Raw genomic sequence first — 27,721 nt, forward strand, 5'->3', positions numbered from 1 at the left:
ACCGGCCCTGGCCTTCCCTCCCAGGGTGGGAGAGAGGTGGAACACACATTTCACGGCACCATATGACATGTTGTGTGTGTTGTGCTGCATAACATGTGTGTGTCTGTGACTAATAAAGACTGGGTTTATCCCAAAAGTGCAGAAGAAGAGTGGCTGTTCTGTGTGGTCTGCAGCTGTGGGTTTTACAAAACATGATGCACAGCGGTGATAGTTTGAAAACCTCCTGGGATAGGCTATCTTGTTTTGTATCGAGAACCGGACTACTGATCAATTTGATCAAAATTACTTCCCTCACTATGACTAATGGGCTTGATCGAGTTGATCAGTTTCTTACTGTAATAATGGCTACTAAATAAGAACACAGTTCTATTTGCAAACTGTATGTCAGACAGACAAATATGTCAGACAGACAATAACACATCACCATACTTAAGAGCTATAAACAAACAGAAATGAATAAGACAGAACAATACAATACAATAATTAATGTTTACAAAGACAACTTGACATGTTAGAATAAAATAAAAATAAGGATAGGCAAAATGACATTAGCAAAAATCAATTTACAGGGGTTACATCAAATATGGTTCGGTAATATTCTAAGAACCTGTTGCTTTTTTTTTTATTGTTTACAAGAGCAAAAAAAAAGCAGACATTGTTTTGAAGGTGTGTCGGCCAAGCCAATGGGCTCGTTCGCATCCAAATGCGTCATATTTGGGGGAGGCGGGGCAGGGGCGGGCGCGCTATAATAAAGCGGGTGACTGCGCTCAATCGCTCATCATTATAGATTCACCACTCAGACACAAAGTAGGCTAAAGTAACGGGATCAGAAGACAGAGATCAGAGACACAGCGACCTCCACTGAAGAACACATCAACACTTGACAGCTTCTCTGAGTTATTTCATTTATATTTTAGAACAGAGCGGGACTCCCTATTCCACTTTTTTTTTGTCGCATTGGACTTCTGCTGCGCTCATCACACACATTTAATTATTTTTTCTCTCGGACCAAATTTGACCTTCAAGAATGTTCCCAGAAGCGAACAAAGGGTGAGTAAACCGGTAATGAATAGACTGATTCATATATGCACTGCAGCGCGTCCGCCGCACGCTGACTGCACATTTCCATGAAGCGGCAGCAGAGGATGTTGCGTCAGCGTCAGCGTGTGTGAGAGACGCCTCGCAGCTTCGCATGGTGCCAACTGCCACGCGTGTGCTGTGCCATTCTGGACGCGCTGAACTGGGGAAAATTCGTGAATGTTTTTGCTGACATAATATATGATTTATATTGGGCCTTAAGTTGTTTCTGTGGTACTCTAGGCTAGTGAGTTTATAATGATTTTGTGTAGTTTTCATCTCCTTTATAGACCTACCTACCTACAGTATGGCTGTGTGTGTGGCAGTATAGTGACCTTATATGGCCTTATTGTATTCTATTTATTATGGGTAAAACGGGGGGTGGAACACCCATGCTTTTATTAGAATAGGGGCAAGACACTCCAATGTTTAGCCTCTAACTATTTTATTAACTATATAATTTTTTTATCCTCTATAGGCCTACTGCTTAAAACACTCATATGTCGCATTCTTACTTTAGTTATAGGCTACTTTCAATAATAGTGGCGGGTGTAACATGCAGCTAGGCGCAGCTGTCCTTACTGAGCATAGGGAATTTGATATTGCATGTGTGTGCATGCGTGTGACCTTTCAGCACGGAATGTGTGTGTGTGTGTGTGTGTGTGTGTGTGTGTGTGTGTGTGTGTGTGTGTGTGTGTGTGTGTGTGTGTTCTTCTAGTGCACTTGTAAGTCATATCCTTATGAGTAGCAGGTCTTCTTAGATTAGACCTACCTACCTACCGCCCAGGAAGCATCTTATCCTGTAGTAATCTCATCATAATGATGATGATCACATGTAGCCTGCTGAATTAGGAGGTAAAGATTTGACAAGCGTTTAGCTGACCAGATTGTCCTTTTTGAAAAATAAGTATAAATTTGAAGGACCATACAAATATTATTATAACAAACCCTTAAAAATGCAGCTGGTATGGGCTATATGTCAAAGAATATAGGAAGGGGGGAAACACACACACACACACACACACACACACACACACACACACACACACACACACACACACACACAATAAAGAATGCATGAACCCACTATTTATCAGCTGAGCAACACAGCCGGCCAGTGGACGTGTTGACACTGACACCGGTCACCCTAACCTCAAACCCTCAACCTGCCCTCTGTCTCTTCCAGCTACAGCTACGAGGACTGCAAGACCACCGCCGAGTGGCTGCTGGGCCAGACGGACGTGCGCCCCCTGGTGGGCATCGTGTGCGGCTCGGGCATGGGGGGGCTGGCCGACATGCTGAAGGACCAGGTGGCCTTCAACTACAAGGACATCCCCAACTTCCCCCAGAGCACTGGTGAGTTATGAGATGCTGTAGACAGATATACAGCACATAGATGCTGTAGACAGATATACAGCACATAGATACTGTAGACAGATATACAGCACATAGATGCTGTAGACAGATATACAGCACATAGATGCTGTAGACAGATATACAGCACATATATGCTGTAGACAGATATACAGCACATAGATGCTGTAGACAGATATACAGCACATAGATGCTGTAGACAGACAGATATACAGCACATAGATACTGTAGACAGATATACAGCACATAGATACTGTAGACAGATATACAGCACATAGATGCTGTAGACAGATATACAGCACATAGATGCTGTAGACAGATATACAGCACATAGATGCTGTAGACAGATATACAGCACATAGATGCTGTAGACAGATATACAGCACATAGATGCTGTAGACAGATATACAGCACATAGATGCTGTAGACAGATATACAGCACATAGATGCTGTAGACAGACAGATATACAGCACATAGATACTGTAGACAGATATACAGCACATAGATACTGTAGACAGATATACAGCACATAGATACTGTAGACAGATATACAGCACAAAGATACTGTAGACAGATATACAGCACATAGATACTGTAGACAGATATACAGCACATAGATGCTGTAGACAGATATACAGCACATAGATACTGTAGACAGATATACAGCACATAGATGCTGTAGACAGATATACAGCACAAAGATACTGTAGACAGATATACAGCACATAGATACTGTAGACAGATATACAGCACATAGATGCTGTAGACAGATATACAGCACATAGATGCTGTAGACAGATATACAGCACATAGATGCTGTAGACAGATATACAGCACATAGATACTGTAGACAGATATACAGCACATAGATGCTGTAGACAGATATACAGCACATAGATACTGTAGACAGATATACAGCACATAGATGCTGTAGACAGATATACAGCACAAAGATACTGTAGACAGATATACAGCACATAGATACTGTAGACAGATATACAGCACATAGATGCTGTAGACAGATATACAGCACATAGATGCTGTAGACAGATATACAGCACATAGATGCTGTAGACAGATATACAGCACATAGATGCTGTAGACAGATATACAGCACATAGATGCTGTAGACAGATATACAGCACATAGATGCTGTAGACAGACAGATATACAGCACATAGATACTGTAGACAGATATACAGCACATAGATGCTGTAGACAGATATACAGCACATAGATGCTGTAGACAGATATACAGCACATAGATGCTGTAGACAGATATACAGCACATAGATGCTGTAGACAGATATACAGCACATAGATGCTGTAGACAGATATACAGCACATAGATGCTGTAGACAGATATACAGCACAAAGATGCTGTAGACAGATATACAGCACATAGATGCTGTAGACAGATATACAGCACATAGATGCTGTAGACAGATATACAGCACATAGATGCTGTAGACAGATATACAGCACATAGATGCTGTAGACAGATATACAGCACATAGATGCTGTAGACAGATATACAGCACATAGATGCTGTAGACAGATATACAGCACAAAGATGCTGTAGACAGATATACAGCACATAGATGCTGTAGACAGATATACAGCACATAGATACTGTAGACAGATATACAGCACATAGATGCTGTAGACAGATATACAGCACATAGATGCTGTAGACAGATATACAGCACATAGCTTGACTTGATTCCTGAGGGGAACTGGTTCAGCAGGGGTGGTTCACTGACTGGCTGGTCCTGACTGGTTGCATTGTTTGTTTGCAGTGCACGGCCACGCTGGACGCCTGGTGTTCGGCACCTTGAAGGGGAGGCCGTGCGTTTGCATGCAGGGACGCTTCCACCTGTACGAGGGCTACCCCATCCAGAAGGTAGGTCTGCTGCACCTGTGCCAGCCAGCTACACAACACGTCCCACAGCCCATCATCACATTGTGCTGGTTAGAACTTTAGAACCAGTGTGGCTCTGCTCCTCTACAAGATTGTTGTGTGATGTCATATACCTGTACCTGTGTTGTTGTGTGATGTCATATACCTGTGTTGTTGTTGTGTGTGTCCAGATCACACTGCCCATGCGCATCTTCAAGCTGATGGGTGTGCAGACGGTGATGCTGACCAACGCGGCCGGAGGTCTCAACCAGGACTTTAAAGTGGGAGACATCATGATCATCAAGGACCACCTCAACATGCCCGGCTTCGCTGGCAACAACCCGCTGTCTGGACCCAACGATGAGAGGTGTGTGTGTGTGTGTGTGTGTGTGTGTGTGTGTGTGTGTGTGTGTGTGTGTGTATGTGTGTGTGTATGTATGTGTGTGTCAGACCTGTGCAAAATTGTGTACGCATATATAATCAGAATTCACCAGAACAGTGCCGATAGTTTCAAGTAAATTGTCGCTAACAGAAAGACACAGGAAATGACTGCGTCTGCATCACTGTAATGTTAACCCATTGATACCTGATGCAGCATTTGTGTGTGTATCCCTTTAAGACCGCGAACCGCGTGACGCGGTTCGCGGTCTTAAAGGGATACACACACAAATGAGGGATATACACGCAAATGCTGCATCAGGTATCAATGGTTTAATTAAACAAACGGCCGACATGTTTGTGTGGGAACCTGTTGAACTCGTTTACACACATCCACCAAGCAGAGCCTGAGGAACCCTCTGACCTTTGCCCTCTCTCTCTCTCTCTCTCTCTCTCTCCCAGGTTTGGCGTGCGTTTCCCCTGCATGTCTGATGCGTACGACAGGGAGCTGCAGCAGCTGGCCATGGACGTGGGCCAGGAGCTGGGCTACGTGGACTTCCTGAAGGAGGGGGTGTACTGCGTGCTGGGCGGACCCTCGTTCGAGACCATCGCAGAGTGTCGCATGCTGCACAAACTGGGGGCCGATGCTGTGGGTGAGTCGCGCGTCTCGTATCAACTCCAGGGTTCTTCTGGTGGAGCTTCATGCTGGTCACTGATACATACAATGTTAGAGTAAGCTAATGGTATTTGGGCAGGACTGATATAGCAGTAAGTAGTTATTAGCCTTCAAAGCTGCATTCGACATGACTGTAATGTCAAAATCACACCCAGGTGCTGAGGTCAGCGGTGCAGGTTTAGCAGCAGTCATCTGAGAAGATGTAATAGAAACTTTGTGGAAAAGCGATCAAATTCTTTTTTTATTTCGTATTTTATTTTATTATATGTATATATGTGTACATGTATATTTCCTTTTTTAACGTTCAAAATAAATTTTCATTCATTCCTATCCCTAGCTACAGCACCTATCCCCTAGCCCCGCCCCCTATGTTTACTGCCGTTATAGGATTTCTGGGTAGTGAAGTTCACATTGGCTATTCAGAGCTGCCAATGTAAGAACCATTAACTGCACTGTGACTACGAACGCATAATGAATACATGCGTTTCAACAATCTCTCCTCTCTTCCTGCCAGGCATGAGCACAGTCCACGAGGTGCTGGTGGCGCGGCACTGCGGCCTGCGCGTCTTCGCCCTGTCGCTGATCACCAACCAGGCGGTGATGGACTACGACAGCGAGGAGAAGGCCAATCACGAGGAAGTGCTTCAGACGGGCAAGCAGAGGGCGGAGCAGCTGGAGAGGCTGGTCTCCACCATGGTCACCAGGATCGAGCACAACAACAACTACGCCTAAAGAGAGACGCTGCTGCTGCGCCGCCGAGAATGTGTTGCGGAGGCGATTTGACACGGTTAACCCATTGATACCTGATGCAGCATTTGCGTGTGTATCCCTCATTTGTGTGTGTATCCCTTTAAGACTTAAAGGGATACACACACAAATGCTGCATCAGGTATCAATGGCTTAAGGCTTCCCATTTGATCCCATTGTGCCAAAGAAAACGCCATTTTGTTTATTTAATCTTTGCGAGTTACGATGGAGATGGGTGGGCGGCTGGTTAAGAATTGTACATTAGTTTGTTTTTTTGGTGTACTGTAGGTCAAAATATGATTTGCAATATCGTCATCCAAAGAGTCTGGCTTTGACGTAACACGTAGTCAAACTAACTCAGGATCAGTCAAACAGAAGATGCTAAAGCCAAGTAACCTGTTTTCATTCCTCTGTACCGTGTCTGAGATCAGTGACACTTTGCTGTTTCAGCTCTTTGTAATGGATAAAAGAGCACATTTGTACATTCCTGCAGTCAGTGAAGTGGCCCCCCCCCAAAAAATGTCCGCTTTATATATATTTTTCTGTATCCTTTAAAAGGGGGCGTTTCTGTTTTAACTTAATATTTGATCTGCTTGTATAAATGTCTGCAATTTAACTTAACAATGAATGAGCAAGAATCTGCTGTAAAGATGGTGATGTTATGGTACTACTGTGGTTGAGTGATGTACATTAGTGAAATGTAAGGTATTTGACTTATTGTTTTTTTTATATATGACTGTTGTTACTAAAGTCACTATTTATTACTATACATGAGTCTGGCTTGTTTCTTTGGGGGGTTATGGAGGGCAGACATCTTTTTGACACAGACAGACAGAAGTAGTTGAATCATACGGTCCCCATCAAAGTCTTGATTTTTAGATTTAGTACAAATCATGAATTAGGAATGCAGAGACTCGTGAAAACCTCCCAATGTTTATTTCGTGTCTCTTCAAGTTTCACAGAGAAACTAAATGGTCGATTGCATGATGAAGGGATCCAGTGGAAACCCAGAATGTTCACATCTTTTAAACGATAGTAAAATGCTATACTAGCGCTATCTGGTATCTTTTAAACAGGACAGAAAATGCTACTATAATAATGATAATGGCACTGTGAGAGTATCATACAGGTTCAGCTGTTTGGCAGTCCTTCAATTCCTAATCTTCACTTGTTCAAGAAATGAAGAGTTAGTTCCAACATGAAATATCCACCGTTTTGAAAACTACCACAAACTAATTGACAGAAGAAATGTAAAACAAATAATACGACTGTTTCAACTTTAAAAGAAGGCAGGTAAACAAACTCCTTGCTTGACAAACTGTGTGGTAAACTTTTACATACCGGTAGATCCTCTATGGGGCTGTCAATCGATGCCCCTCAATGAATGATTTATTATTATTATCTGTATTTATTTTTCTAAAATCAATAGAACATTTTGGAATATAACTCTTCAAATACAAAGTTGACTTGCTCCCGTGGTCGAGTAGAAATGAGTTGAGGCAGGCTGACGACATGTCACGTTTCACACTGCATGCATACAACGGATCTGGAAACGCCATTGCATAATCGTATTAACCTGACGCTGCCAGATGTTGGCTTCACATTCTGTGGTGTTGTGAACTCAATACCGCCCCCATCTGGCAGAGTCAGGTTATAATCGTATACCTTCACCTAAAATATCGGCGTGTTCTTCTTGTTCCCTTTGAGCGGCAAGATAAAGCAAGGCTGACACGTCCCCTTTTTTTTTTAAACCACTGACATCTGATTCAAACCACAATATAAAAGTTTAAAGTTCATTCTTTTTTTTTTACACATAATATTTTGTAAAACTGCTGGATAAAAAAGTGCCATGCATAATGATAAGCAGTATATTATGTCTTAATCATAAACATGATTTGTTTTGAAGAAATGCATATAAACACAACACATTCACCATGATACAGCTGGCCACCATTGTCTCTGCATGAACAGCGGGGCCCTTTACGTTGAGGCAGAAGCAAAGCTTGGCACTAGATGTAAACAGCAGCCTTCCTACATGTACAAAGGTCTAGTCGAGATACATAGGTGTGCATATATAGAGAGCTAAAGTGAACGTCACTTCCTGTTTCAGCACTGTACCAGAGATTTTCACCCGCCATTTATTTTCCCATAGACATTTTGTAAAATGCTTATAAAAATAGTTTTACTTGATCAAACCAAACGGTTCAGCTATATTTAGAATCGGGAGAGACCATAGAACATTCCACTCTGATCAAAACTAAAAACAAAAACATCGAAAAAATATTTTCTTTAAATCCGCTTCTTTAAAAAAAAAAAAAAACGTTTTGGTCCGAGTTAAATGTTATGCGATCTCTCCTGTTTCTAAATACATGTGAACCGTTTGGTTTGACCAAGTAACGCTATTTTCTATAAGCATTTTACAAAATGTCTATGGGAAAATAAATGGCGGATGAAAATCTCTGGTAAAGTGCTGAAGCAGGAAGTGACGTTCACTTTGGCTCTCTATTCACTGAACGCTGGCTGTTGAGATGGAGCCTGGACACTCTGCAGCTCTCTGCAACCACAGCTGGCACCAACACCATGATAACTGACAGCTGGCACCAACACCATGATAACTGACAGCTGGCACCAACACCATGATAACTGACAGCAGGTTGGATTTCTCTCTTATCTTATCTTAATACCATCATCGGCTGAGGGCAGAGCAGTAGTCTGCAGCCAGCACCATGCAGATTGGAGTTTCACTTATTCAAAGAGTTCACAGAGGCAATGCTGCTCTGGAGGCAGAAATGGGCTAATCTTATTGGTTGAGTTCAACCTTAGCGCGCAGAGCCATAATTCATTTTTTACAGGGCACAAGTTGGCCAATTAGCAAACTTGAATGGCACATAAAAGATATAAATGATTTTACTTAATTCATTCATGATCATGGCACTCGTGATCTTGGAAGGTAAAGAGGACCCCAGCATTCCTAGATTAGGATAGTATGAAATAGGATTTGCACTGGGCTTCAGTCTACAATACCCAGAACAAGACTAGGTCAAAACCTAGTATACGGCCGGACCATGTCGTGTAGGGGTGTGCAAAAATTGTGGCAAATTTGCACAAAATTTGCATAACTTCATCTGGTTGACCAATGGTGTAACTTGATCAGTCAGTCAGTCAATCAATCAGTGACAGACATTCACGTTTATAGGGCTGTGGTGGTCCAGCCAAAAACTATGGTTCTTCTTCTTCTTTGGTCTGTCCATTGAGGTTTAACTCAACCAATCAGATTATCTCTGTCTCCAGGGTGGTTTTGCCTCCCTGACCCCAATCTGCAAGCAGCATGGACCCGACCCTGTCCGTGTTACCACAGAGTCGACTGCTACGAGAAGTCACCTTCCTTCCTTTGGCAAAATAGGTGTCAAGTGTAGGCAATGCTTTGGCACCAACACAGGCATAATGTAAACGTGAATGTACGGTCTTCTAGCATCAGAGGGCCTCAGCAGCGAGGGGCATGGAGGAGAGGAAGGAGCCGAGAGAAGGCACTTCTGAAACCGACACACACTGGGCCTGGGACAGGGGCAGGTGGCAGTGCAAGGGTTACCGGGGGGACATCCAGGAGACGTCCAGCCATCTCTAGGCAAACATGGTCAGGGAGATCCACTGTAGCACAGGGAGAGGAGAGAGAGAGAGAGGCTATTCAAAGTATTCCCTTCATGTCACAAGCATTTTCCTACCAATATGGTGCTACAATACACACAGCTCATTGGCTGTTTGTGTCACTTGATTGTAATCACCTGTTAATTGATTACAGACAGCTGTTATTTTCCTAGCAAGGTGGCCGTGTGGTGATGTAACAGAATACTATCAATATGCACTGCCACAAAATAGACTCGGAAAATTTTTAAATTTTTAATGAATTATTAATTAAGTAATCACATGTTAAATATCTTAATCTTAGAATGTACACATAAGCTATTATGGAAATGAGAAGTAAATGCGCAATATGTGAACACATCTGCAACACCGTTTCAGTACAACTGCAAATGTAAATGAGATCTGGATGAAGTGCAGAGATGCATGAAGAATATGAATGGATTTGAAGACAGATGTGAGTCTTACTTGGAAGAAGTTGAGGGACATGACACCATCTGCATCCGTGTCCATCGTCTTGAAGGTCTCTGCAGGGCGAGAGGCAGAGAGTCACTCACTGCACAAGCCCAGCTACAAAACCTCTCATCTGATTTCATGTGTGTTATGTTTCATCACATTCTGAATTAGATCACGCGGCTCTCATGGTACAATCACACTTTAGCATCTTGAGAATTAATCATGATATCTTTATGACAGTCACCATCTTAAAGGGAAAATATAGCTGTAACACCCAGGCCACTGTGTGACCTGCTCTGTTCTCATCCTGTGTGTCATTCCATACAGTATGTGTGTAACTCCTTAGGAGCTGGGATAGATCATACTGTCATACTGTTGAGAAAGGTGTTTGTTCTTATGTTTATTGTGTGTTATCTGTCTTCTCCCCACCTGTTGCCCATGTTCCCTCGTTAGTCTGCCCCATTACCTGAGTTCTCCCCACCAATCAGTTCTCCCGATTTGCCCTCTGTGTTCCTGCCTTCCCAGCTGTCCCTCATGTTTCATTAGTTACCTGTGTCTATATATTGTCTCAGTCTGTGTGTAGTTCTTGTCGGGTCATTGTCTACCCTCTTGTTGGTATGGTATCTCTTTTGTGGTCTCCTGTAAGTTCCCAGTGTGTCCAGCCTTGTTTGGAGTTTAGCCTCGCCTTGAGCTAGTAGGATTTTGTTATTTTGTATTTAAAGTTTCTAGTAAAAAAAAACCTTTGTTGCTCCTGAAACCTTGCCTGCTGCCTCTCTGTTCTGCATTTGGGTCCACACACCTGTACACACCCGACAATAGCGACATAGCAGAGACGAGGCTTTCTGTATTTAAAAACTGAATTTCAGTGACATATTTCAAGCTGAAGAAATCGATGGGTCCGGATGTCAGGCCTTCAAATCTCAAGATTTACTTTGTCCTCTTGATGGGAAACAATGTAGAAACTCTTGAATCAATGGCTCAAGATTAAGATTAAGATTTGATTAAGATTCCACTCTTATATCAGAGATGTACCCCTTTTTTTAATTATTACACCCAAATCCAGTCTCTAAAGAAATGACTAAAACGGCTAAATGCAGAGTCAATGTGATGGTCTATTTTATGAGCTGTGTGCTTGACGGTCATGATGCATTTCAGTGGTGTCTCTACTGACCTTGGGTTGAGTAGATAATGACCTTGAATCTTTTTAGAAATGTAGGGAGTTAGTTATTTAAGGGTGTGCAGTAGTGGGACCAGTGTAGGAAATAAAGAAAAATATTTGAATATAATATTTTCCCCTGGCTAAATTCCTACACTGAGTGGGACTTACTGAACATGGTCTCCAGTCTGACCAGACAGGTGACAAAGTTGTCGAAGTCAACCGACAAGTCGGCCTCTGTGTAGCGCAGGATGATCAGCTGGAACAGGTGGTTGGTCAGCTTGAATCCTGGAGGCCAGTGGAAACGGGAGAATCAGACCGAGAGCGGCTAAAAATCTTTAAACAACAGCTACTGTTTCATCTCTGGAATAGGAAACATTATAACCCAGTTGTAATCCCCTTTCAAAGTGTGCAATCAAGTAGGAAAATGTCTTTTTGGCTTTTGCGACTTGCACTTGGACGTGTGTACTTTGGGAAAGACAGTACCTGCAGCTTCAAGAGCCATCCTCATCTCATAGGAACTCATAGTGCCAGACTTGTCCACGTCGTGCTCTCTGAAGACAGTCTAGCAGGGTGAGACAGACAGAAGAGACGAATAAACAAGAGACAGACGAGCAGTGAGACGGCAAACCTCACAAACAGCTGATAAACGGGCGCAGTGGCCACATGTCAAAACAAACAGCTGATAAACGGGCGCAGTGGCCACATGTCAAAACAAACAGCTGATAAACGGGCGCAGTGGCCACATGTCAAAACAAACAGCTGATAAACGGGCGCAGTGGCCACATGTCAAAACAAACAGCTGATAAACGGGCGCAGTGGCCACATGTCAAAACAAACAGCTGATAAACGGGCGCAGTGGCCACATGTCAAAACAAACAGCTGATAAACGGGCGCAGTGGCCACATGTCAAAACAAACAGCTGGATGACGCAAGTACCACGAAGAGCGATCAATAGTGGCCTGATTTCCTTTGGGCTTATGTGCACGTTTGAGCGAGCGGCCTGAACGTTCAGACTCACCAGGTAGCGTTTGATCTTCTCCCAGAGGACGTGGAACTCTGTGAGACCCAGCTTGCCACTGCCGTCCGTCTGGCCAGAGAGGTTAAGGAACGTGCTCTTTTCTTTACCTGGTTGTAAGTTTGACATTTGATGAATCGTGACAATGTTCTTTTGACTTCCTGTACAGAATCTCTTGGACCTGCTTGTCCTCAGGTTGAAGCACAGTCTCCATTCTCACTAACAATAAGAAGACATTTTATTCACAAGAAATCAACGCACTTTACAGCATAAAAACCAGCTGTTAGAAGGTTTAGATTTGCACTGGAAAGTAATTTGATTCAAGTCAATTCTTAAATGTCCCAGACTGCAAAATATAACAAACATCTGTTTCCAGAGAATATTTATGTGGCATTAATAAGGGGAGAAAAGCTAGGTACTAAAAAAATAAATAAATCAGCAGATTTTCTTTAACCTCATCTCATATCAAGGATACGTCCATGAGGTTGATCATACTGCGACATGCCTCTTTGGTGAAGCCGTCCGTCTTCAGGTCTTTATCTGTTTGCATGAGAAAGACACAAAACAAATTATATAACTTTTTTAATCAGGCAGATAAGTTAACTGTATCGTCTACAAATGTTATTTTCAATGCTTTAAAACCAATAAGTATAATTCAACAGTAGAGACGAGGATATTTTCTGTTGTGACCAACGTTTGCCGATGATCCTGTTCAGTATGGTTTGCAGTTCTGTGACGCTGATCTCCATGTCCTGTTGGCACAAACAGAGATGGTAAATAGCTTATGACTACATATCCCATAAACCACTCCACCAGCTCCACTCAACTGCCAAAGCGTACTTACCGGCCCCGCCAGCTGTCTGAACAGACTCTTGAAGCCTTGGTCGATCTGGCTCTCATCTAACTCAGTCTGAACGACACACACGCACACACAAACACACGCACACGCACACACACGCACACGCACACACACAAAGATTTAGTGGTTTCTTGGTTTCTTTGCACACATCAGGAGCATTCATTATGTCATAAATCAGTCTTGATGTTTCATCCTCTCACCTCAGTTGGAATCTCAGCAGTAACATCATCATCAAGCTCCCTAAAGCACAGATAGAAGAAGGAAGAAAAACCCCTAAATTAGTCTGTGCCTTATTTTAGAAGATGTCTTCATTTCATATCTCATTATCATTTTAGGGGAATGTTTCTCACTTCAGGTGCGAGAGAATCCCAGACCCCCAAATACAGCCTCCAGAACAACGTAAGGCTCAACTGGAGACTGCATATTTATCATTATGGCCATCATCTTGGTCCCTTCTCTGTCTCAGTCTCTTTCTAACTCTAGAGCTTCTCTGTCTCAGTCTCTTTCTAACTCTAGAGCTTGATCAATATATCTGATAGCATTGGCCTAATCCCATCGGCATATTGGCATATTCCATAAATACTCATACTCATACTGTATCTAATTTAATGCCTGTCTAACTGGGACTGGTAAATTGATGTAAATTCCCTGCACATTAATGCCTATTTAACTTATGCCTACCCCACACTACAGGATAATTTGCAAGATTATGGCCAAGATTCCCCCCTCCCGATTTTCTCGGGGGTGCTCCCGATTTGAAGCGCGTCGGGCAGATAATCTTCCCAAATGATCCTGTAGTGTGTGGGGTTCAAAGATTCACAATCGGGAAGACTGCCTCTTCCCGATTGTGAATCGGGCATATCTAACATGTTAGATATTTACAACCCGACAGGCGATTGCATCTTGAGCAGAGAGCCAGTAGTAGCTGCGTTTCCATTACAGTTTTTCGCAAAATAATCTGGTCCGCGTCCGCTCGCAGCCCCGCACAGAAACAAAGAACGAGGAAATTGTCATCGAGGTGAAATACCCGTGCGTCTTTGAACGGGACGGAAAACTAAATGCTATACTGCAAAGCATGTAGCCTACAACAAGCGCTTAGGTCTCAGCTTCCCGCATCGGCGAGTGTCCGCACGGAAAAGTGAGTCAAATCAGCAGACGCGCCCCTCCACAAGACACCTGTGCAGACGGTTTTCGCCTGGCCGTGCACAGTAGGCCTACACCCCGAATGGACGCGGCTGTCCGCGCAAATATTAGTTAAACAAATCCTTTCAGTGCAAATGCATTATAAAAACAAAAAATAAAATTTGTTTAGAAAACGAAATGACACTACTACACCCGGTGCGCACACTGAATAGGCATTTTAAAAGTTAACGTCGAGCCCTGCTTCCAAGGTGAATCTTCGGCATAATCTTCTAGTGTGTGGGGTTGCGTTTGAACAGACGCGATTGTGTGTGTGTCCCAAGATTGAAATGTTAAAAAATCGGCTCTCTCTGTCCTGTAGTGTGTGGGCTCTCAAGATTTTTATAATCTTCAAGGATTTGAAAATCCTGTAGTGTGGGGTAGGCATTAGCCTGTAAATTTCATGTACATTCAATGTAAACTCTTATCTAACTCTGACTGTAAATTCATGTAAATCCACTGCCTATTTAACGTATATTTAACTCAGTCTGTAAATCTCATGTAAATCCAACGTAAATTCATATTTATGATCCACAGAACACTTCACCACTCATGTACATATTGTATATATTTACTCGATTTGATTTGATTTGATTTGATTGCACTTGCAACTTTGTGATTGTCTTTAGTTATCTTCCTACTTCTTATCTCTGTATATTGATGTAACCGATACGCTGCATACAGACACTAAGACAAATTCCTCGTATGTAACTTGCATACTGTGGCAATAAAAGTGATTCTGATTCTGAAATAGACCGATGAGATCAGCAATGTAAAGAGAAAAACACACTTATAAAATAAGATAAGAGATTATAAAATAACAATTATAAACAAAATCCTGTCATTGATGTAGAATTTGGGATTGTACGTATGAATTATACTATATTTCAGCACAAAAATATTTAGCATCAGACCCCAAAATCCCCGCTCCCCCTCCCTCCCTCCCCCCGACTCACACAGAGTTGGCGGGCTTCTCAGAGAACACCCTGAGCACAAAGTCGCCCTCTTTCTGCGGCTCGAAGGTGGAGGGGACGATGATGTACTCGCCGGCGGGCAGGCGGAAGCGTGAGCTGACCTCCCTCAGGTTGATGAAGAGCTCAGAGCGTGCGCTGGAACCATGTGACAGGAAGAAGTCCCTCTTCAGGTGCACGCCTGACCGGCCCATAAACTGACAGGAGAGAGAGAGGACCACGAACTGACGGGAGAGGAACTCACCAAAACATCACCATGCTCATGTCCTTTGTGGCTCATTTAAAGGAGTTTGTCCAAAAATGGAAATTCTGTCATGTTCTCAGCTGAAGGTTGTCCACATAACACACAGGGAGGCTTCCAGCACAACTCCATAGCATCCTTCTCCGAAACGAAGTCAGTGGAGAAAAGTTCTTCAGAGTTCCAAAAAGACCTACGTATATTTACACCATCATTTAGTGCAAATCTCAACTACAGCGGATTGACTTGCAACACAGAATGGTGTGTAGGTCTTTCTGTTCAGTGTGACTGTTTGTCTGTTTGGAACTCTAAAGAACTTCAGTTGTTTTGGGGGTTTGTGCTGGAAACATCTCCGTGTGTTACATGGACTAACACATTTCATCTGTGTTCCATCAGTGCCTCTCACAATCTTCAGGTAGAAATGTGCTATCAGTATATGAGAAATAGGTTGTCGATGAAGCCTGAGAGGAGAGTGCAGAGGGGAACAGCAAAGCTCATACCTCATCTGGAACCTGAGAGAGAGAGAGAGAGAGAGAGAGAGAGAGAGAGAGAGAGAGAGAGAGAGAGAGAGAGAGAGAGAGAGAGAGAGAGAGAGAGAGAGAGAGAGAGAGAGAGAGAGAGAGACAGGAGTTAACCTCATGTGATCCAAACTACAGTCAATCAAACAAAACACTTTCAAAAAGAGAGACTTCTGTTGGCTAAAACATATACAGTAGCTCCTATGACCTCATAGATGGCGAAGCCGATGGTCTCCATATCCTGGCCCTCCCTCCGCTTCTTCCGGCGGTCCTTCTGCATGAGGGCAACCAGGAAGCTGCACTCTGATTGGCCGGCTGTGTCCGGGTGCTGCAGCGCGATCTTGAACTGGGGGTTGATCCAGAAGGTGGCTGCATGGGGACGATGGTGAGAAGCACACATGGGTCCTCTTTCCTGTCTTTCACTTTATATTCATTCATCTGGAGCGTCAGGTGACATGTGTCACTTTGTCACATGTCAACTAAATCACAGACATCATGAACACTCTGTTGGCCTTAACCCATTGATACCTGATGCAGCATTTGTGTGTGTATCCCTTTAAGACCGTGAACCGCATCACGCAGTTCGCGGTCTTAAAGGGATACACACGCAAATGCTGCATCAGGTATCAATGGGTTCAAAAGATGCTGTTGAGAATGAGAAGAAAACCTCTTTTCTGCTGTGATGGAGACAACAGAAATGCCTGCCCCCCCATAACAGACTCATTCCTACTCACTATGGTTCAACCCATATGGGGTTTTGAAGGTGTTTCTAATGACATTATTTTATGTGGCTTAGCAGCTTATTAAGGACCCACCACATCTATTCACTGGTAGGGGAAATTCTGGAGGCTTTTAAGAGAAGAATTAATCTATAAAAACCTTATTGAAAAAATCAAATGCATAAATAAAACATGCAAAGTTAAATGAAATTCCACTGCAGGTTTGACAGACTTTCGGTCAAATGATCGGTTCCTCCACACAAGCATCCTTCCTCTCCTCCTTTCTTCCTCTCCTCCTTTCTTCCTCTCCTCCTTTCTTCCTCTCCTCCGCTTCGTGCACGTCTTCCCTCGCTCCTTCCTTCCCACCCTTTCATCCCTCCTCCGTACCGGGGAAGTTCCTGCAGCCTCCGGCCGTGCTGCCCCGCCTCCACTCGCCCTGATACAGAGAGCTGCTCCACTTCTTCAGCTGGTTGTTCTGCAGCGCGTCCGCCGTCAGGTTACAGATCTCCAGACGACTGAACTCACGCAGGAAGTCACTGAAGGACATCCTGAGAGAGAGAGAGAGAGAGAGAGAGAGAGAGAGAGAGAGAGAGAGAGAGAGAGAGAGAGAGAGAGAGAGAGAGAGAGAGAGAGAGAGAGAGAGAGAGAGAGAGAGAGAGAGAAGCTGTGTTTCCATTACAGTTTTTCGCAAAATAATCGACTTGTACAATTGCGACTTGTAGGCGTTTCCATTGAAGTTGAGTTTGGTCTGACGGCGCGCACACCTGAACGCACTTCCCCATTACCAGCAGCTGCCACAGTGATTACGCACGGGGATCTGCCCCATATGGCCATATCCCGTCCCCTGCATGCTCAAATCCAACCAATGGTCAATGCAAATCACAACATGAAGTTACAACGCATATAAACGAGCCTGATTATCAATTCAAAATAAAATTAGTGGCAACGTTGCTGGCTGCGGTGAATGCAGTGAGCGCGACAGGCAGAGGAAAAAATGTAGCTTAATACAACTATTCCGATTTAGAGATGGAGGAGGGGGGAAAAGGCTGATATGGTTCAATAATCGGAATGTCGTGTATTATAATTATAACATTGCACCTGAAACGTGTGTAATGTATTACTCACAGTCACTGTATTCACTTCAGACAGCACCACCGCACCGGTGTGTGCTTTTCATCCCCTCATCTCGCTACCGAACTTATTTTTCTCTGCTTTTCCAAGGGATAAGATGGGTCACATGACGTGCTAATGCGGAAAAAGTGTTTCCATTACACTTTTGCGATAAACTGCTATATCGACACGTCTGAAAAACCACCTCATGAGAGCGCAAAAACTTTTTGCGATATTTGGGAGGTTTTTCGAAATTCACGTGTTTCCATTACCCAATTTCTATTGCGATATTTAGATTTTGCGCATTTATGAGGGTAATGGAAACACGACTTCACAGACAGACACAGATACACACCAGACAGACACACAGACAGACAGACAGACACACAGACAACAGACAGCAGACACAGACAGACTGACTGACAGACAGACAGACAGACAGACAGACAGACAGACAGGCAGACACACAGACAGACAGACAGACAGACAGTCAGACAGACAGACAGACAGACAGACAGACACTGACAGACTGACAGACAGACAGACAGACAGACAGACAGACAGACAGACAGACTGACAGACAGACAGACAAACAGGGTGGTGCAACTTGTTTCAGTGTGATGAAAAACCTCTCTGACATTTACAATATAAACTGTAACAGACATCATTGCAACAGAGAATATAGACACAACAGACAGTACAAAGGGCAACAGTGCTATATACAGTACTGTATTATCAGTGGTGAAAATGTTGTCAGTCTAACTGCTCCATACGCTAGTAGACTCTAGACTGTTGGGGTTGGGGAGTTGACAGTAAACTCTAACAGTGCAACATACTGTATCTTATGAACTTTGTATGTTTTGCATTTAAAACCAAGTAGAATATTCCCCTCAGAAATGAAAGTATTAAGTCTCACAAAATGGAAATACTCCATTTTGAGGTACAGTGCAAGTACCTCAAAATTGTTGTTTAGTTACTGTCCACCTCTGTATAACACATTCAGGTTCACAGGAGAAGACACAACAGTACAGAATCATTCTACCCCAAAAAAATGTTGGTTATGTATATTTATGTCATTTTAATGTTAATGTTTCCTGCTAACTGCTGGCTGCTGTAATAACCCAGTTTAACACGTGTTTGACAGGAAGTCATGTGTCAACAACAAACAAACAGTAAGGCAACAGATGAAACAACACATCTCCATTCATCCCTATGGTACATGTCAGCAGAGGGTAAAGCAGGGACAGATAGGGGCAAACAGCCCACAGCGCACACGTGTGTGTGTGTGTGTGTGTGTCTGTGTGTGTGTGTGTGTGTGTGTGTGTGTGTGTGTGTGTCTGTGTGTGTGTGTGTGTGTGTGTGTGTGTGTGTGTGTGTGTGTGTGTGTGTGTGTGTCTGTGTGTGTGTGTGTGTGTGTCTGTGTCTGTGTGTGCAATGCATGCGTGTGCGTGTAGAGGTACACAACACATACACAAATACACTCACCAAAATTCTCCGTCCTCGCTGCGGTTCTGCAGCCGACCTCTGACGGAGCGGTCCACACTATCCCACTCTCTGGAGCTGTGCCAGGCACAATGAACAGACACCATTGTGCAGAAATATCATAAGTATTGATAACAATAGGCTTCTTGTTAACACAGTGCTGGACTGAGGCTACAGACACCAGACCTGACTGAGGCTACAGACACCAGACCTGACTGAGGCTACAGACACCAGACCTGACTGAGGCTACAGACACCAACACCAGACCTGACTGAGGCTACAGACACCAGACCTGACTGAGGCTACAGACACCAGACCTGACTGAGGCTACAGACACCAGACCTGACTGAGGCTACAGACACCAGACCTGACTGAGGCTACAGACACTAGACCTGACTGAGGCTACAGACACCAGACCTGACTGAGGCTACAGACACCAGACCTGACTGAGGCTACAGACACTAGATTTATATGTTTTTTAACTATGTTTTTAACTATGTTTTTCTGCAATAATGTCAAGTCAACCAACAACGTATTGTTAATTGTTTAGAACTATTTTTTAAAATGTTATTTGACTGATCGGTCTGATGGACACTACAGAGGTTGACCAATATGGACTTTTGAAGACTGACACTGATATTTATTATTTATAGACTGAACCGATGATATTCAATTAAAATTTGATAATTTTCCTGCTGAAAACGTGTATTAGGTAGCAGAGTGGAAAAGTCTCCGAAACCGCATTTAGACCATCTGACACTAAAACTATCTATTAAATGCAGACTCATTCAGTATTTAAAAGCCTCTTATATAGCAGAATTTACTATCGTTATTATTATTATTATTATTATTGAACAATGGAATGACTAAAATGAGCAAAGATCATCATTTCATTGCAAGTCTTACAGACTGTTTTTATGTAGCTACAGTGAGTATGGTTAGGGCGGAGGTGAGTGACACTGTCTGATCGATATCCGATATTGAATAAAAAGCCAATATCTGCCCAACACATTGGCAAACTCATATATCAGTCTAATAAGACAGTGGTCCTTTAGGGGCTTCCAGGGGGTCCCCAGCAAACTGATGAAGTGTTAAACGTCACCGTTATTTCATTTACCAGAAGTTAACGCAATTAGACAACGTACGAGAATGACTGTTTTGATCATAATTTCATTGTTATCTCTCTACCTACAATACAGATACTGTAGTCGTGAAATTCTTACAATAAAATAATATTCTCACATTTGTTTTGCATGCTTGCATGTGTTTTTCTATAATCAGTAGCCATTAACCCATTGATACCTGATGCAGCATTTGCGTGGATATCCCTCATTTGTGTGTGTATCCCTTTAAGACCACGTGACGTGGTTCGCGGTCTTAAAGGGATACACACACAAATGCTGCATCAGGTATCAATGGGTTCACTTAGAAGAGTGTATGACCCAGGTAAGAGCTTACTCGTCACTCCAGGCTCCGGTCCACTCCACCTCGCCCCAGGGGTTTCTGATGCGGACCAACTTGGTCATATTTCCTCTGTACACCACCTGACCGCCAAGGAAAAGCCATTTCTGATTGGTTAAGTTCTTTCAGTGCAACCAACTGTGATGATCAACAACCTACATCATGTGTGATTCAGTCTGAAACTAACAGTCACAGTATAAAACACCATGTTAAATATACAGTGTTGGGCAAGTTACTTTCAAAATGTAATATACTACATATTACTAGTTACTTTCATTTGAAAGTAATAAGTTACTTTACAATATTACTGTCTGTGTAGAGTAACTCATTACTTATTACACTACTTTTGCATTACTTTCACCAAAATAACTGCAGTAGCAGAATGACATCGGCGCCCCGGGACCATCCCGAAAAAGAATTTAAACCGTCTTGAAGTCAGTGTAAACCGTCCAAAATTTTAAATATCATCCTTTTTCTTTGTTATTGTCATCTATAGTGGTTATTAGCATAAAAACACACAGTTTGATTAGGAAATGATTTAAATATGTGCTTTGATAAAAAAATAGTAACTCAATTTGTAACTTGAGTTACTTGACAAAGTAACTGGTATAATATTACTGAAATCCTATAAGTAATAAGTTATATTACTGTTACTGCTAAAAGTAATATATTACATGTAATATGTTACTTTTGTAATGAGTTACCCCCAACACTGTAAATATATCAGTCATGTGCAACAAAAGCATAATGAATAAACCAGGAAGACACTTAGTGAGATACTTTACTTTTCTCAATTCATCTTCTAGCACTTATTGCTTTCACACCTTCAGCCTCTGCTAAATGCCTTCATTGTAAATTGCAAAGAAGAACGGTCGTGCCATTCGCTCACAGCGCCACACGGTGGCGGCTCACCTCGTCCACCCCGGTCACAGAGTAGGCGTGTCCCTTCACCAGCTTCTTGAAGGTGACGGCCTCCATGTCTTTGGTGTTGGTGATCTGAGCACGGGAGAAGAAGAGAGAACGCCACTATGTGATGTACAGGACACATCACTCAAAAGCCTACAGCAGAGGGTTTTCAAAGTGGGAGGCTCCAAGCAGTTTCAGGGGAGGCTCAGTGAATGGAAGTGAAAAAATATTACATTAGGAGATCACATACAACAGCCTAAATGTGTGTGATTTGGTTAAAGAGATAGCTCAGAGATACAGTATTTTGGGGGAGTTCTCACTTTCCCAGAGTCAGAAACAACTATGCCTTCAGACATTTTTTAATCTATTTGTTTTGATGTAGTCTGAAGTATGTCAAATAGTAAAATCAGTTGTTGAGTGTCTATAGGATAAATAACATAATCGTGTGATCCCAGGCATCCATGAATTGAGGGGTTGCTCCTTTTTCCAAGCTTTGTCTGGGGGGAGGCCCACAGTCTCAGACTTTGAAAAGTCCTGGCTTACACTGCATGATGCACACACAGCCACATGTGACACCTACAAGCAGCTGCAGCGCTCACAGTCAACATCATAACACACACACACACACACACACACACACGCACACGCACACGCACACACACACACACACACACACACACACACACACACACACACACACACACACACACAGTCAACATCATAACACAGCCCAGCCATTACACAGGCAAGGTTTACAGAGGGTGAAAGCCATTAGAGACGACTACAATGGTTTGAACTCATTCAAACAGACATCGGGACAATCACACACACACACACACACACACACACACACACACACACACACACACACACAGACACACACACACCGCCTTGTGTGAGTGTAACAAGATGTCAACGGTAATCTCGATGACAGTGGAAGGGAGAGTCAGCGCGGAGACCTAAATTGATGTGGTCCAACTTTGAATAATAAATGGTGTTTTCATGTTTTTCAGAGATGCCCTCACTGTAAAAATTTCTCTGCGCAAATTCATATGCTGCCACATGTATACCGCAATATTTCTATCTATCATTTCTCCCTGCAAAACTACAACTATATGGCTATGATACAACTGCTATGATGCACTTGAACTGTAGAAACCTTTCTTTTGGGCAAACAAGTGTAAACTACCAACAAACTCCTACTTCTTAAAGTAAGACGAGCTGAATCTAATGGAAATTGACATGATTAATTATATATATATTTTTTACAGTGTCATTCTGTGTCATGTCAGTCTACGAATGAAGAAACTCCTGTTAGCCGTATTCCTCCTGCATACTTTTTCTTCTCAATTAATGTTGGACAAGTGTCAAAGACTCAATGGGTGACTGTTGCTTCTTCATTTGCTCGTGTCAGAGAGGTGCAGTACTTCTGTCTCACCACTGTGTGTCAGAGAGGTGCAGTACTTCTGTCTCACCACTGTGTGTCAGAGAGGTGCAGTACTGTCTTCCTCTTCTGTCTCACCACTGTTAGGGCTTTCACACCGGCAGGGCTCCGTGCCGGTTCCGGTTCCCGAACCCAAATTTGAACCGGCCGGCGCGTTCAGACCTATTTATTATACAGTCTATGGTTCAGACCGAAAAAATAATTGGTTAGGAACCTGAAAAGTTGGTTCTCAGCGGAACCAAACAATAGTTGGTTTTCCTTGGGAGCCGTGACATCATCAGTGGGCGTGTCTCATTCTAGGCTGTGAAAACGAGCAGGAAGGAGAAGAAGGCAGTGACAACACAGAGAAAAATAATTTGCAGTGGTCTGCTGAGGAAACCAAATGTTTAGTGGCGATTTGGGCATCTACCGAATCTCAAGAAAAGCTAGAAAGCAGGACAAGAAAGAGCAAGTCGTCTGCCGAGCTTGCAGAAGAGATGGCCAAGGCTGGGTTCACTCGAACGCCAGACCAAATAATTAATAAACTTAAAAATCTGAAGAAGGACTACCGAATAATGTCCTCCCACGTTGGTTCCGCTTAAACTGGTGTGAACACGGGCTGGTTCACCAGAAAGCACCAAGGTTCTGAGACTCCAGAATGGAACCAGAGCCAGAACCAGAACCGTGTCTGTCTGAAAGCGGTGTCTGTGACAGGTGTTGTCAGGTGTCACAGGGCACACGATCTCATGCCTTCTGGTTCTGTCCTTCACTGACGGGATTCTGGGCCAAAATATTTGACTGGTACTCTAAGGCCTACAAGATAACTCTACAGCCGGAGGCAGAACTCACCATCTTCGGCTGCTCAGAGACCTCTCTGAACTTCCCTACAGCTGTGCAACAATCTCTTACAACTGGGTGTAACCGAGGTGAATCAGTGCGGATTCCTCGTGAGTCCCGAGTGGATTGGTTAAACTCACTCCCCAGGTATAAAGGCATGTTAACCAGCTCCGCCAAGGGAGCTAGCTCTCTTGGTGTTGCGGTTAACATGTCGGACTCCCAAGCCGAAGGTCGGCATTTCTTATCCCGCCCCTGGGCAAGCCCTTAACATGGGTTGCTGCAAGTACCACCAAAACAACGCCCCAAAAGACTCATTCTGAAGGAATGGAAGTCCTCCTCTTCACCTTCTTTTCAGGCGTGGCTGATGGACGTGATCTCTGTTATACAGATGGAGAAACTCAGCTTCTTGAGAGCCAACTCACTTAAAAGATTCTCAACTATATCTGGGACCCGTTTTTGGCCTACTTTGATGAGGTTTAGAGTGACTGAGGTTAGGGGCGACGGGTGACTGGTTTCTCATGGACGCCTTGCGTGGGATCCTATGCACAATATCTCCTACAAGCACACAAGCACCTGATCTTCTCTACAGCTGTGCAACAATAGCTGGTAGCACCAGGTAGTAATGTGGAAGATGTATGTATGTATGTGTGGTTTTGTGAGAGAGCGGCGGTACTGACGTCTATGGAGCAGCCCAGCAGCGAGCCTCTCTCCACGGCCCGGCTGATGATGCTGTAGAGGTCTGAGGGGGCCTTCCTCAGCTCGTACATCTCCGTCACGCCGCCCGTGAAGTCCTCGAACCCTTCGCACGTGCTGCCGCCCGACAGAGCCTCGTAGCAGCCGTTCAGCCTGCACAGGAGGGACAAGAACAATCGTTATTCTGGTGATGTGATGTGGTGTTTTCACTCAAAGTGAAGGATCACACAGGCTCCTCTATGGGTTGAGACAGTTCCACAAGCCTTCAGCTGATGAAAACTTTTCAAAACACATTGGCTTTCACACTTAAAACTTTAAAAGTGGTCCTCAAACTAAAAGCCATTTCGGCGACATTTCGGCAAAGTTTGCAACAGCGTCAGCTTTTTCTGGGACGCAGGTCGCAGTGTGGATCATCAACCTGCCGCTGTGGAAAACATCCCAGCATGCATCTGACGTGCAGAAAACATCCCAGCATGCATCTGACGTGCAGATGGTGGCCAGCAGCATCAACATCAACAACACAAATCAATGACATCGGCAAGGTCAGACCTCATATTCAAACTGCTTTGGAAACTGTTTTGAACTGATAGCAGAAATATATTCCCAATTTAGCAGTACTTTTGTTATTTTAGCTCTATCTCTACACATCAGCATCTACTCATGCCTGCTGGGATCCTGTACAGTTAAACAGGCCGCCGGCTGTGAAATCAGCTGAAGTGAACTGAAACTAAACTAAAGTTGGATGGTTAAGACCATGGAGAACGTCCTCTGTCAGACTAAACTGTAAATACTCTCAGCACGTGTTGTGTTCCTCCACACACTTACTACCATATATGAACACACACCTCCAGTACATACGAAGATATGAACACACACCTCCAGTACATACGAACAGAGCAAGTCCAGCAAACCAGCTCATAAACCCCCACTGTTTTTTCACTCCTCCTCTACTCTCGTTCAGGTCTTATTTTTAGCCTTGACGTATCCAGGAAGAGTTGACTTGCTCTTTTGTGAACTTGAGCCTAATTCGTCCGTTTTGTCACGGTCTCACTCACTGATTTCATTTTCTTTTTGTTTGATTTATTGATTTACACTCAATTGACACAACCGCTTAGCCATATTTTCTCTGTCTCCTTAATAACATATTATTCAATATATCCTGTCAATTGAATGCAATGGTCTTCAAAAAGCCTCAACTTCTGACTGGGGGAGTTGAAACTGGGAGTGGGACCGGGACCCTACTGAGGCCTACAGCTCCCCTTCAGAAGATGTCAGTCTTACTTGGCGTAGGCCTTCTCCAGCAGCGCGCTCCAGAACTCTCCTCCCTCTGCAGAGTGGACGAACAGCAGCTTCCCATCCTTCACCGGCAGACGGTCATCTATCACCACCTCCACCCACTCCCCAAACTGCCAGAACTGCAGGACGGAGAGGAGAGGAGAGGAGAGGAAGAGGAGAGGAGAGGAGGGGAGGAGAGGAGAGGAGAGGAGGGGAGGAGAGGAGGGGAGAGGAGTGGAGGAGAGGAGAGGAGAGGAGAGGAAGAGGGGAGAGGAGAGGAGAGGAAGAGAAGAGAGGAGATGAGAGATGAGAGGGGAGGAGAGGAGAGGAGAGGAGAGGGGAGGAGAGGAGAGGAGAGGAGAGGAAAGGAGGGGCAGCATTATAGATAGCAGCATCTGACAGTGTATTAAGATCATCTAGATCTAAGAAGAGGGTGACAGCACACACAGAGGGTGACAGCACACACACAGAGTGACAGCACACACAGCGAGGTTGTCAGGAGGATATCAGTTTGTTATCCATCACTGCTGCATGTTATTCACTAAATGTCTCATTCAAAATGGCAAACAGGAGATATCAACTCATCTCACATGGTGCAATTTAATGCGACAGAACAGAAGCATTAAAAAGCACAACATGCATCTGAAAACAGTCTTAAATTATGAAACATAATAGGGACCGGGCAACATCTGATTATTCACCATTTATATTTAGAAATGCTGCTGTATGCATGTTATCAGATACACTAATATAGAGTGACAGAAAGATGATTGTATTGTATTGTATTGTATTGTATTGTTATATATGATAACTATGCAGTATTGAACAGCAGCTCTCGCTGTCTATGGGCTTCAAATGAAAATGAGAGGATGAATAAGTCCGGCAGTATTTCTGATTGAAGCTGAAGTGCATGTACTGTATTTTCAACCACATTGTCAGTTTGTGAACCAAAATGTGATATAATTAAAGTTTCCTTATTTAGCTCACGTATTCCTTTGTGAAACGGGACAATGTGAAAGGATAGAGAAGCAAAACCACAAGGGGAGAGCAGCTTGTCGCCGATCATCACCGCATAACGACACAAAGACAAGACAAACACAAACAGACGGTGAGATCTGAGAAATACGACACTGTTTTATGATGCAGCCTTTTGTGTGTTTTACTGCCAGAATTGACGGGCAACAGACAGGTAAAATACGATATATGATATATAGTAATATATGGCTATATGAGAGCCTCATATTGTCTGGAGATAAGTGTAAATCAGAGCATCTTATTGCCTCCTGGAGATAAGTGTAATGTACGTCACTGTTTGAGATCTTTTCAGAGAAGTTTAGATGAGGTCAAACACTACTGGATGGATGCTTTTCAAACATGTGCCTGTTGGCCAGCAGGGGGCAGCAGTGACAAACCCACCAAATTAGAGCGGTGTGTGTGTGTGCGTGTGTGTGTGTGCGTGTGTGCGCGTGTGCGTGTGTGCGCGTGTGCGTGTGTGCGTGTGTGCGTGTGTGCGTGTGTGTGTGTGTGTGTGTGTGTGTGTGTGTGTGTGTGTGCGTGTGTGCGTGTGTGCGTGTGTGTGTGTGTGTGTGTGTGTGGTGGCTTGTAGGGGGTCACCACTGTGTCCCAGT

The 27,721-nt window shown here is 43.7% G+C and overlaps 2 protein-coding genes across 2 annotated transcripts in view; one reads left to right on the plus strand and one right to left on the minus strand.

The window, feature by feature from the left end:
- Positions 1 to 816: 816 nt before the first annotated feature.
- pnp5a (purine nucleoside phosphorylase 5a) lies at positions 817 to 6,920 on the plus strand. Its single transcript, XM_083639823.1, has 6 exons — positions 817 to 1,050; positions 2,264 to 2,433; positions 4,252 to 4,355; positions 4,544 to 4,719; positions 5,193 to 5,383; positions 5,921 to 6,920. Exons 1-6 carry the CDS (start codon positions 1,028 to 1,030, stop codon positions 6,136 to 6,138), a joined length of 882 nt encoding a protein of 293 aa, XP_083495949.1. The 5' UTR covers positions 817 to 1,027; the 3' UTR covers positions 6,139 to 6,920.
- Positions 6,921 to 7,078: 158 nt separating this feature from the next.
- Positions 7,079 to 27,721, minus strand: part of capn1 (calpain 1) — a 55,753-nt gene continuing 35,110 nt past the window's right edge. Inside the window, exons 5-21 of the mRNA XM_083640586.1 lie at positions 26,100 to 26,233; positions 24,803 to 24,971; positions 21,872 to 21,955; positions 20,957 to 21,042; positions 19,502 to 19,576; positions 17,294 to 17,454; positions 16,381 to 16,556; positions 15,417 to 15,628; positions 13,482 to 13,521; positions 13,267 to 13,332; positions 13,117 to 13,174; positions 12,898 to 12,962; positions 12,426 to 12,494; positions 11,891 to 11,969; positions 11,576 to 11,692; positions 10,261 to 10,319; positions 7,079 to 9,801 (exon numbers count right to left, since the gene is read on the minus strand). Coding sequence (XP_083496712.1) covers positions 9,775 to 9,801; positions 10,261 to 10,319; positions 11,576 to 11,692; positions 11,891 to 11,969; positions 12,426 to 12,494; positions 12,898 to 12,962; positions 13,117 to 13,174; positions 13,267 to 13,332; positions 13,482 to 13,521; positions 15,417 to 15,628; positions 16,381 to 16,556; positions 17,294 to 17,454; positions 19,502 to 19,576; positions 20,957 to 21,042; positions 21,872 to 21,955; positions 24,803 to 24,971; positions 26,100 to 26,233 — 1,677 coding nt within the window. The 3' untranslated portion in view covers positions 7,079 to 9,774. The remainder of the gene's footprint in view (positions 9,802 to 10,260; positions 10,320 to 11,575; positions 11,693 to 11,890; positions 11,970 to 12,425; positions 12,495 to 12,897; positions 12,963 to 13,116; positions 13,175 to 13,266; positions 13,333 to 13,481; positions 13,522 to 15,416; positions 15,629 to 16,380; positions 16,557 to 17,293; positions 17,455 to 19,501; positions 19,577 to 20,956; positions 21,043 to 21,871; positions 21,956 to 24,802; positions 24,972 to 26,099; positions 26,234 to 27,721) is intronic.

This window comes from Poromitra crassiceps (genome assembly GCF_964638095.1).
Source record: "Poromitra crassiceps genome assembly, chromosome: 7".
Classification (NCBI taxonomy): Eukaryota; Metazoa; Chordata; class Actinopteri; order Beryciformes; family Melamphaidae; genus Poromitra; species Poromitra crassiceps.